Source organism: Mercenaria mercenaria, unplaced genomic scaffold (genome assembly GCF_021730395.1).
Source record: "Mercenaria mercenaria strain notata unplaced genomic scaffold, MADL_Memer_1 contig_4496, whole genome shotgun sequence".
In the NCBI taxonomy this organism is placed as follows: Eukaryota; Metazoa; Mollusca; class Bivalvia; order Venerida; family Veneridae; genus Mercenaria; species Mercenaria mercenaria.
In genome coordinates, this window is record NW_026462727.1 from 187 (window position 1) to 12,524 (window position 12,338).

The 12,338-nt window shown below is 32.8% G+C and overlaps 2 protein-coding genes across 3 annotated transcripts in view; one reads left to right on the top strand and one right to left on the bottom strand.

Moving 5' to 3' along the window:
* Positions 1 to 1,264: 1,264 nt before the first annotated feature.
* LOC128553921 (uncharacterized) lies at positions 1,265 to 8,052 on the bottom strand. 2 transcript variants are annotated; one of them, XM_053535119.1, is made up of 7 exons: positions 7,877 to 8,052; positions 7,280 to 7,341; positions 6,801 to 6,872; positions 6,309 to 6,374; positions 5,064 to 5,148; positions 4,185 to 4,403; positions 1,265 to 1,626 (listed from the first exon to the last, which is right to left on the bottom strand). In XM_053535119.1, exons 2-7 carry the CDS (start codon positions 7,307 to 7,309, stop codon positions 1,406 to 1,408), a joined length of 693 nt encoding a protein of 230 aa, XP_053391094.1. In that variant the 5' UTR covers positions 7,310 to 7,341; positions 7,877 to 8,052; the 3' UTR covers positions 1,265 to 1,405. The 2 variants fall into 2 exon arrangements, with proteins under 2 accessions (XP_053391094.1, XP_053391095.1); XM_053535120.1 differs by lacking the exon at positions 7,877 to 8,052 and having other exon boundaries at positions 7,280 to 7,868.
* Positions 8,048 to 12,338, top strand: part of LOC128553920 (interferon-induced protein 44-like) — a 38,185-nt gene continuing 33,894 nt past the window's right edge. The window contains exons 1-2 of the mRNA XM_053535118.1: positions 8,048 to 8,072; positions 9,721 to 9,821. Of these exons, the coding sequence (XP_053391093.1) occupies positions 8,048 to 8,072; positions 9,721 to 9,821 (126 nt within the window). The remainder of the gene's footprint in view (positions 8,073 to 9,720; positions 9,822 to 12,338) is intronic.

A 12,338-nucleotide genomic window follows, 5' to 3' on the forward strand; every position in this document is an offset into this window, starting at 1 on the left:
TTTCAACAAAAATTATTGGATTTAGAGTTATTCCTTGGAAAAGAAATGTTATATGTAAGTTTAATAAAGGGAGATAATTCAAAAAGTAAGCTAGATAGATTTATTGTACTTGTACAAAGTACTTTTCCTTAATGTCCTCAATCTTTGTAAGAAGTTTGAATGAATTCCATTTATCACTTTTGGATAACATATTAATAGTATGTATAGATGACATTGTCTCAACGTAAAATGATAAAGTGCACGACCTTTTACCCTAATTTCAGACTTTGTTTCTATTTGTCATGTTCTGATTTAGCTTTGCATCAATTCTAAGTGACTATAAAAATAGTTTCATAATACATTTAGGGTACAATTTTCCAGAAAAATTGCCAGTACATAATCATTGAAATAAAAGCTACACAAAAAAGTTGCAAAATCAGAATTTCATAGCATGACCTTTTGGCCCCTCTAATTTACATAAAATATCGTTATATTTTTTGGAGACTGCTATCAAGTTAACCGATAAAGTTCTAGCTTCAACAAATATGTTGTCTTCGGGCATTAACATGCGGTCGGTACCTTTGTGAAGAGTTGGAGGAGAAGGAGGAGGAGGAGGAGGAGGAGAGAGAGACCGAGAGGGAGAGAGAGAGAGAGAGAGAGGCGTGATTATCTCCAAACAAAAATGGTGGTATGTCATCTTGTAGTAAAGAAGGTATAATAGATGCCATTTGAATATTTCTGCGTTTGTCAGTGAGAGAACCGATAGAATAGTTTTTATTTGTACTGTCTCGCAAATTTTGAATATTTTGAATTGAAATGAAGAATATCATTGAGCTGTCATTTTACAGAACAATGTTTAACTTACATAACTCACAATTTTTATCTTTTACATTTTTACAAATGCCATTCATTTTTAAGGTGGTTGTGGTGTGAAGCAACACCTTTAGAATACCTTAAATATCCAGTAGTAGGAGCATGACAGTAAAACATATATTGTTCTTTTATAGATTAGGAAGGAACATCGGCATTATGTCAAAAGATCAGAAATTCTGACGATTATAGTACTGACGGTTTATAGGTGTTACTAAACAAAATCTTCTAAGATACCACTCTATTAAGAGATCACATATTTTTTGCAGTCCCGAAGTCGTCTTTTAAGACAGGTTGGACTGTATCATATAACTTTTATGTTGCAAATGTGTAAACTTCATGTTTAGCATTGTAAATCTATATGGGTATGGATGGCAAATGGTGAAACGAACTGTAACAACGTTTTGTATCAGTTTGAAACATATATTTAATCTTGACATCATAGATTATAGACGGATACAGCATATTATTAAAACAGTTTCTTCTTTCAGAAAAGTCATATATAATACTAATTTGTCTTCAACAGTTGCTTTTCTCACACATTATAAACTCTAAGTTACAAGGCCTCCGCAAAAAGACGCCGTATTTTTTTAACTGCCACATCGTTCATAGGACATTCATAAAATCCATTTTCTTTTGTAAAAGCAATATCAACAACACCTCGCAAACCGTGATACTTTCCTTCTTGTAAACTTTGCTGCTCTTTTGATCCTTCTTGTAGTGCGTGTCTAGGTTTAACATGTAAGACTATCAACACTATACGGCTGTAAGCTGTTCCTGAAAGTATAGTAAAATAAAGCATTTAAATTTGCATTTTTTTTGGGGAAATAAATTAGAAAGCAATAAATTGAGAATAAATCTTCGTTTCTCCTGATTTGTATTTTGAATATTTAGTATCTTAAACGAACGTCTTAACATTATTTGTTTGGAAAAAAATTGTCTCATCTCTAATGACATTTATGCAATTTTTTTGATGCACTTTTTCCACCACATCTTTTTTTGTCCTACTTTTTCAATCCCGCAAAAAAATCGTGGAAATCATTATGATAAAACAGGTATGATATAGCAACATATGAAGACAATTTAGGTACTTCCTGAATCTATGTGTTTTTACACATTCTTCTGCTAACTTATTCAGGTAATCCCTGTTTTTGAATAAATATTTAAAAACATGGAAGAATAACTGCCTCATAATGTAGAAACAACATGTGGTATAAACTTAAAGACGCGCCACAAAATAACTGTATTTTTTTGTATTTCCATAATGGTAATTATACATGATTTGCACGAAAAAAATTAAGATATACAAGTATTTACTTACAAAATGACAGTTACATATATTAGGCCAAGACAATGTGTTCAAAATGTTAACATTGTATTGAAATAATGTAGAACATGTACAGAAATCAGTGTAAATATCGAATTTTGTTTCTACAGTGTAAGATAGTTGTTCATCCTTTCTATATTTTAAAATTATGCTGAAAAGTAACTGACTGAATAAGTTTTCAGATAAACTTGTGAAAACACATTTATTCAGGAAAGGCATACTTTGTCAATCTGAAAACTTGTAGTATAGCTGTATATTATCTGTTTTTAAGAATGTTTTTCATGAAGTTTTTCTGGGAGAAAGAAGTAGGTCACTAGGTCGCGGTGGCTCATTAAGTAAACAATCTCACGAGCTATGTATACTGTTAAATAAATTCAATTGAATATTTAGACATTAAACACACTTTCTTGCACTGTGTTCCATCAACAAAAATTGATATGGCATCCCGACGGTCTATCTATTTTTTATGAAAAAAAAACAACAAAAAAAAAACGATCTTGCAATCTTAAAAGTACACATCGTTTAACTGGCAGACTCACCGATGGAATAAAGGCCGGGATGTTGGAGTGAGAGGTGGAGGTAGGAGGTAAGTTAAAATGCGCAATTTCTTCTGATAACGAGCTATGTATACTGTTACATAAATTCAATTGGATATTTAGACATTAAACACACTTTCTTGCATTGTGTTCCATCAACAAAAGTTGATATGGCATCCCGACGGTCTATCTATTTTTTATGGGAAAAAAATGAATAAAACGATCTTGCAATCTTAAAATTACACATCGTTTAACTGGCAGACTCACCGATGGAATAAAGGCCGGGATGTTGGAGTGAGATGTGGAGGTAGGAGGTAAGTTAAAATGCGCAATTTCTTCTGATAACACTTCATTAGAGACTAACAAATATGCCATACTAATTAGAATCTTACTTTCACTTATCTCCAATTTATTTTTATACTATCATGACATTCCGGACGACGAAAAGACGACCATTGCAACGTTCGACGTTGTTTCTAAAGCAACGGGCAATAACTCTGCAGTAACTGAAGAGATCCTGATAAAAGATACGCATGTACCGCCGACCTATAGTGATCTATATTTGTGTTAATTTTCATGAAGATCCATCAATGGATTACTTTGTTATGTGGGAAATCTGTATTCTAAAATAACTCTATTAAATGTGCATGCATCACCGCCCTATAGTGTAGAATTGATAAAGATTCATCAATATTTCACTAAGGTACAGTCGAAAATTTATATTTTGTACCAAATCAAGGGAAAACATGCATTACTAGGTCGACGTGGGCGGATAATACTACATGGGAGCAAAGGTTATGTGCTTATCAATCATTATGTAAAAGTTGGCCGTTCTAATCAAAATACTTCTTGAATTATAAGCATTTACAATCTTTTTACAAAATCAAGGAGAAAACTCTGCTTCGAATTGGTAAAGAAGGATATTACAATATGTGAGCAAAGATGCTCTGCTGATTAATAATTATGTGAGGTCTGATGATTCTAGCTGATATTCTGCTTCAATTATAAGCATTTTCAAACAAATCAAGGAAAAACTGCATTTCCTGGATCAAAAGATAAAACTATATGTTAGCAAATTCCATGTGCTGATTACTAATTATGTGAGGTTTGGTGATTTAATTATAAGCATTGTTATTTTTCAAGACAATCAAGTGGAGAGACTTTCCATTTACAGAGTCAAGGGAGATAATTCTTTATATGAGTAAAATCAAGCGCTATTTAATAGATATGTGAAGTTTGGTGATAACTGAAGTACTGTTTGAATTAAAAGCATTTCTAATTTAGGACGGACGCATGCACAAACGGACAGACGCTAAACAATATCCCTCCGTGTTTTGTGGGGGATAATAAAATCAAGGGTCATGACCCTGTTAAAGTATAATTACATCAAAACAACAATGCAACAATATTTGAAATATGATATGATATCTACATGTTTGATTCCAAGCTTGGTTTGCTACAAGATAACTTACTTCTGACTGAGGATAATGCTGTGTCTATATTGGCCTCTAAACGAGTTGCCACATTGCAAATCAAAATAACTGGTGTTTTACCGTCACTGAACTTTGTTATTTGCTTGAGAATAATGCCCTCTTTATGAAGCATTTGCCTAAACGCGGCAAGGAACAATTCTGTTGCTTCTGAGGGATTTGGATCGAATATTTCTACTTCAGTAAGACTTCGGTGCCTTCCTGTAATGGTAAGGTTATAAACAAAATTTATGACAACGAACGTGTTTGCAATACCAATTAAATACTAAGGCTGGTATACTGGCATAAGTTGTAGGGTTGGTGAACTCCACTTCGACAATTAAGGGGTTCTATATTTACCTATTTACTTCAGACTGGAATACAAAATATAGTTAAACAAGTGATTAACAGGATATAGAACGAATATTTTTTGCCGCCCAAGCATAATAATAATATTATAACAAACAAATTACTGTTTATTAAATGACCAGGCCCGTGTTCACAAAACATATTTCGGTCTCAGCTGAGTTTGAGTTAGAAATCTTAATATCAATGTTTCTAAAAGTTCAAGGTTAAATACAGCATAGCCACTTGAAAATAGTAATTAACTTAAAATGTAGTATTAAACCTGCTATTTAGATATAAATGACAAGTAAACTTTCATTATCAAACTCAACTGAGATTGAAAATGTTTTCTGAACACGGGGCCAGGAAAGTATCTATAGTCAGACATGTTACGCAAACGAATATACGAGATAAATTGCTTTTTAAACCAGGTGGCATCATTTTTTCCAGGTTTCATTAAAAGAGTTTAGTCACAGATTAAAACATATCAGGTAAAATAATACTTAGTTAAAGTGTTTGTCTTTATTTAACACATACTGTTATCGCTGACTGGTCCTGACAAAGGTACTTGACTGGAAGTAGCTTGTTGGTCAGAAATAAAGTGTTTCAACCAATTCGAATGCTGTAACAATACGGTACTAATTAGGTTATATACTACGCTACGATGATTTGAAATGAAAGTAGTGATAAAGGTTGCGCAATAACATCACGAACAAGTTTGAATATCAACAAAATTTGCACTCTGCTATATGGTCATACAAATATACATGAATGTCTCATGAATTCTGTTATAAGGCAGGAAAGTTATAACAACACAAATTACTTTTTTATTCACCCATACCAAAAGGGATACGCAGGATATACATAAGAAAACAAATGACCCTCGATTTTCCAAAGAATCGGAATCTGATGATAACATGTAAAGTAAGTTGATTTTATAATAGTGATGTTTAATCTATCCGATATGTTACATGTAAATAAAGTATGAATTTTCCAGTTACAGCAACATATATTGCTGTTTCAAATTACCATAGTGATAGCCATTGCCGCCATTTTGTGTACATTCACACCAACAACTGGACTTTCATCTTCTTAATTTGTTTACAAGGAGCCCTCCATCATGAAATCGATAATTGGAATTTCTTGACAATTTGCGATAGAATGCTCTCTTAGAAAGTTTTTCGAAAATGAAAATTCGAATATTTTGGTGTTTATGAGCATAAAATGGCGGAAGTGTCTATTTTTTGTGGCAATTCGAATATAATCGTAACTAGAAATTGCATGCTTATGTGATACGTTTTGGTAGAGAGGTTCCACTGTACATAAATGCGAAAAACTAAGTAATTTTAAGTGCTAAGATTTAATTTTAAAATTTCCGAAAAATTGGGACCCGTTTCTTACGTAAATCCTACATGTAAATATGTCTTTATGTTTGGTTTGTTACATTACCGTTTATCAGTTAAAATTCAATAATTATACATTATCTGTTAAGATTTTATAACTAAGATCCCGTAGGATACAACTTGATCTAATATGGTGGGGGTTTTGAATAAGGTTAGGTGGTATGGCACGATGTAAAGACAGCATATTAAGTAACCTTGTCAAGTCTTGCCAAAATATATATAAACAAGTTGCTTAGAACAAAGTTTTCGACATTTTAACGAAATGCCAAAAGAATAACCCTGACTATTTAATCGATCTAGTAAATCTTTCTTTCATTCTACAGATGACATTCTTTGGAGTCTTATCTGCAAGTGTAAAACAATAGTGAATTATACATACTTCATAGTAGTTTTTAAGTTTCTCCACAGTTTCACTGTTAATCAAAACCACGTCAGCACCATTTGTCTGTAATAAAAAATGTAATACCGGTACAATTTTACTGCAAGAACTACAGTCTGTATAGACCACCCTTAGACTAAAAAGAATTGTTCTCTTGTTTACACAGGTAAAAATGATACTGCTTATAGTCAACGGAAAGAGAAAATAGCGGCCTTTTTCAGTAGGTTTAAAGGTTGTGGTTGTTATTCAAATGTGGTCTTTATCACAGGTTTGACTGTATTCAAAATTTATAATGAAAGGCAAAACTTTGAACGAACACATATTTTAATTTCTTTTAAACTGAAATTTGTACCCCAAAACTATGAAAAGCTAGGATAACCTTGATATGTTACTAAAACGTACTGCCTTGCAAAGACATTGCTGTAAGAAGCTTGATTATGTTTTGAAAATAAGTATTTGATTTTGAGATATTAAATAATCAACTAGATTTACCTTTTCGTAGAGAACATCGTACACCTTTCGTAGAATTTTAAATTCTGAAGTCCTGATGTCATACCAAGTTTCCTTCATAAGAAACAGACATAAAGTGTGTTATGCATTCACAACAGAAGACCTATTTCTGTACTTTAAGATGTTGCATTTTCTTTGTGCTTTTTCGAAAACGATACAAATCAAAATTGTAACAGTGCAATTTTTTATTCAAGTTATAAGGTTTAAAGATAAGTATCTCTAATGAGATAAAACATATCAGTAAGTATATGAGCTGTAACGTGTGTGCTTATGCGTTCGGACCTGAAGCCTGAAAAAAAAGCAGCTAGGCTTTCACAACTATTTTTCAAAGACAATTAAAAGTGTAGTACTACATATCGTGATTCATTTCAGTAAAATGCAATTTTCGAACAATTTTTTATATGCAATGCAAGTGTGTTTAGAATAAAAAAAATTATCTTATTAATTGTAAACATACTCACGTGATCTGATTTCGACGAAGAAGCTCCCATAATTACAAGTATCTTATTTTCCTGATTTAGGTCTAAAAAAGATCTTAAAATATTTAAATATCGTCAAAAAGGAACGCAAATGAAGATCTAAAAGGAAACTCATCAAATTTAAGACTAGGTTAACAAAGTCCGAGCTTAACTCCAAATGTAAAGTATTTTCTTAAGATTCTGCTTGCATATGGCTGTGAAAATGTTTATTGCAGACGTAAATTGTGATCAGCTATCAAATGGCATGAACATGTAAGCTACAAAATAAATATTAGTCGTAATATTATCAGACAGCACAAACGGAAAATATGTTTATTGCCGACATAAATTATCAAATTGCAAAAAAATATAAGCTACCAGATAAATATTAATCGTAATATTATCGGACAGCACGAACGGAAAACCACACTTCTGGATCGGAACTTCACATATAATCTCTTTACGTAACATCCGTAAACACATTGTGTAATTTACAAAAGACAACAAAACGTTCATAAACTATTCCATGTATTATCGATATTAAATTTAATCCGTTTTACATGAAGAACAAAATGAACAAAAACAACACAGAATACTGACGTGCTAGTAACTATTACAGAGGAATGGGGAATGTTAGAACAAGCTTCCCTTTCCAATACTCTCTTCAATGGTTTAAAATATAACATACTTAAGCACTGATCACGTGGCTAGAATCGATCACGTAGCTCGAATATTGTCGGATGTACCGTCATTTCATTCATTGTGTCAGATATGGGAGGTGGTGAATCGAAACCAGGTTGGTAAATAAGAATATTATTAAACTGTGTTTTAATATTAGATTTTCTTCGTACTATAAACAAACTTCAGATCTAATATGCCTTACATTGTCAAATGAATCATAAAGAACCACATATAAATAATGCGTCTTATTAAATGAAAAAGAGATAATTATATTTAAACAGATGTTCGCAAATCTAAAGTCCGTTAAATAATTGCAGCATAATTTACATATCACATATTTACCAAGATAACGAATGAAACAAAAAGATCTTATTGTATATTATTCAAACTGTACACGCTGTATTTTTGACGTGTTGTAATTATTACCTGCACTTTATAATTGTAAAACTCACTTATAATACAAAGTCAGTCATTGCCAGTGCAGCGTGATCATTTCACGAAACGTCCAGAGCATTATTTCCTAACCTGAGTTATTATTTAAAAATAATTTATCATTTCTATGCCGTCGAACATTTATGAACGGGGATGGGGGGGGGGGGGGGGTGCATATAGCGTTGCCACCGTCCGAACGTCCATACGTCCCGAAATCTTGTGTGTCCAACTCCTCCTACACTATTAGCCTGATTCGCTTCAATTTTTGCACAGATGAACAACCTTGATATGTATATGATCATTAAGGAAGTATCTTTTTATCTTTTTCTGGGACTATTTTTATCGCATTTATAGTCCTTTGATTATTTTTGCTATAAGGAATATTGAGAAAAATCTTGTGTGTCCAACTCCCCACACACTATTTGCCTGATATGCTTCAAACTATCGCAGATGAACAAACGTGATGTGTGGATGACCATAAAGGGTGGATTTTTTTTTATCTGTGAACATTTTACTGCAGTAATTGCCGTTTGATTGTTTTTGCTATAAGAGGGTGGCACAGTATGTGGGGACATCCTTGCCCTATGGACACAATTCTAGTTGTGATTGTTCCTTCTTCCCCTTAAGAGTTTCGAAGCACGATATTGAAATATGTTACTTGAATATATTGTACAAATAAATTTTGTAATAAACTAAATGTAAAATTAATAAAAAAAATGTTAAACAAATAAATGAACTTTGAATAACGGTCGAGAATGCAGTTTTTTTTGTTTTTTGTTTCTTTAAATATATATATGTATATATATCTTTATTTTCCCCCAATGTTGAAGAATTAAACTTTGTACACAGAAAATATCTACATGGTATAAAATTTAATATACATGTATCAATTAAATAAGAAATAATATTTAATGAAAGAAAAAAAATAAAAAAGCGGAAATCCAACACAGACTGGCTCTCATTTATTTTCTGTATCAGCTTAATCAATTGACATCAAAAGTATTAACTTCAGTCTTTATTTCGCATTGAACTTAATACTAACAGGTAGTAATACCATACAAAATTCTGAAATACCATTACTAATATATATTATGTTGAAATAGATAAAATTTTCAATTCAATGGATTTGCAAATATGGGTTAAAATCAGAATTAAAAAAAAATGTATAAAGGAAATATTCAGTCTTTTGATTTGAGTCGTTAGCTTCATCACAATTCATGTTTGATTCTCAACAATATGATAATGTATAACACAATCTACTGGAAATACTGATAGAAAATAAGTACAATGATATATAGTGGAGACTTTTCATATTTTTGTTTTGTAAACAGAGGTAGTATATGAAGAGCGTGTTGTATACAGAGAACCATTCCGTCCAAATACCCCACCGTTGGTTGATCCATGGCGAAATATTAAAGGCTGGACGAATTCAGTAAGTATTACACAACATTTTTCTAAATTACTTTAATTCTTCAACATGTTGATAATCACTGTAATTGTGTGCGTGCGTGTGTGCGTGTGTGTGTTTTTTATAATTGCAGCGATTAGCAACATGGTGGATCTTAGTTGTTGATTTATAATATCTGAAGTAAATTTGTAGCTGGAAGATTTTGCCAATGAGCATACACTTAACACAGTGTTGGGAATCACGTGACTTTGAATGGCGGTGTGCGCGGGAAAAAATGGCCGACTTTTCTCTCACTTCGGCAGGATAATCAATGTATTTTATGTTGAAAAACATTTTTTAGACATTTTTGCAAAGCCTATTATATGCCCCTTACCATCCGATTTCATCCGGTGGCCTAATAACCTCTATGTATTGATACCTCTCAGAACACATGAGAAGTTTAGGTGCGTTTATCGTTATGGTAAGGCAGTTTCCACGGACCTACAGTATCTGTTGCAGAAAGTACTTTTTCTAAAACATTTATGACAATAAATGGCACTGCAATGACACGAATATTTGACCGAGTATACACTACTGCAAGAACAGTTCTTTATACTGAAATTGATAATTTAAAAATGACAACGAACGCGTACACCGCATTTTTTAAAGGCAGTTTACACATACACAAACATATTCAGCTTAACATTTAAGAGCTGTAAGTGATGAAATTACTGTAAGACCACTGCACATACAAACCGAACCGAAACGATACAGTATTTTTTTCGTTTCGGAATCGGCTACGGCTTTCACTTTTATGCGCCTAATGTTAATTAGAATCTCTGAACGAGGCTGGGAGAAATTCTCATATGAATATCTATGCCCACTCTGTCCAGAATACGAAACATTTAATCATGTATTCTTTGACATACATAAAGTGTACACAGAAATGCCGACACAGATAAAAACACTTTAATGTGGACTGCAGAAAGTTGGGTTTGTCTGAATTAATAGAAACAGTCTTCTCTTCCTTCGAAAAAAAGTCGAGCAACAAGTTTCCTTCATAGTAAACGTAATGAGAAAATATGAAACAGAAATAACAATAATAAAACGACGAAAAATCAATCAGAAAAATAATAAATATTTAAATAGCGAAACAAATGCAAGGAGTAAGTCCGCATGTGACATTTCATTCTACTTTCTAAAATCAAACTTGAAGTATGATATTTCATAAACATAAAATTGTAACATTGTAAACATGGTAAAGCTTCATAATTTGACAATTAATGTTCGACCACTGAAATAGGTGTTTAGTTGCCTCTACCTACAAATAGATCAAAATCATGGTGCGATCTATATACGAGGGGTGTTCAAATATGAACGTAACTAGGCCAACATCTCGCTTTTAACCACAATTTGCACGAAATAGGTACATGTATCGCATAGAGGGTTGTGTAAGCTCTCCATTGATACAATACATGTTTAAATTTGTTCAGTCTAGCTTTGACAATAGCTCGATTAACACTATCTACTCGTGTACACTTAAGCGGAAATGGTTGGGAAATGGTCTCCTTTCACTGACCAAATACGGTTCTATGACATGAACCGCTGTATTCTTGGTATACCGGCGAAAGACAGATTTAATGACATATGTTGTGTTTATGGGAACAATGAACTTTCTTTTTCATCTGTCACACTTTGTTGTAAGAAAGTTAAAAGTGGTGTAGATTAAGTAAAAGATGCGCCTCATGCACGCCGTCCGAAAACTGCACCTTCGCTAAAAATAGTTGAAAAGGTAAAGGATTTGATTGCTACCGATGCACGATTTACAACTCGGCATACATCTAAATGCGCTGGTATCTCAGTAGCAGTTGCACATATAATTCTCAAAGGTGATTTGAAAATGAGAAAGATAAGTGCCAGAGGGATATCCCATCTCCTTGCAAAATAGCAAAAACTTGCCAGGTAAGAATCGTCAACCAATTGCTAAATACAACAATCGAGCTTTCGCAAATATCATCACTGGCGATGAGACGTGGGTTCACTTTTATGAGCCCAAGCGAAAGACACAGAACAAAATATGGGCAACCAAAGGAAGTCAGGTTGTTGCATGACAATGCTTCGTCAAACAAAGCGGCCATTGTACGCGAATATCTGAAAAGGAAAACGTTGTGTTGCTCACCCTTCATATTTGCCAGATCTTGCCTCTTGTTACTTTTTCCTATTTCCGAGACTCAAAAAAAAAAACAACTAAAAAACACATTGCTGGAAGAAAATATCAAACGCGCAAATATCTCGGTTACGCTATTTTCCAGTGTCTGAACAGTATAAATCGAAGTGATTATGAAAACGCCTTTAAAAGTTGGATTAAAAGATTGAAACTTTTCATATTATATGGTGGTGATCGAGATAATTATTTTTGAATTGTTTGTTAAGCACTTCTAAAACTGGCCTAGCGGCATTCATATTTGAACACCCCTCGTAACAACATTTTTAAATAAAATGTGGATATGGGAAAAAGAACATCGGTTGCAACAAAAGAATAATATCTGCAAAATGGTTTTG

Excerpts from the sequence above, each read along its gene's own strand:
- LOC128553921 (XM_053535119.1), bottom strand. The coding sequence starts at position 7,309 with ATGGGAGCTTCTTCGTCGAAATCAGATCAC. Across the intron at positions 6,375-6,800 it reads ACGATGTTCTCTACGAAAAG|ACAAATGGTGCTGACGTGGT; the intron begins GTAAATCTAGTT and ends TTTTTATTACAG. Across the intron at positions 5,149-6,308 it reads AACTTAAAAACTACTATGAA|CATTCGAATTGGTTGAAACA; the intron begins GTATGTATAATT and ends GTATTGTTACAG.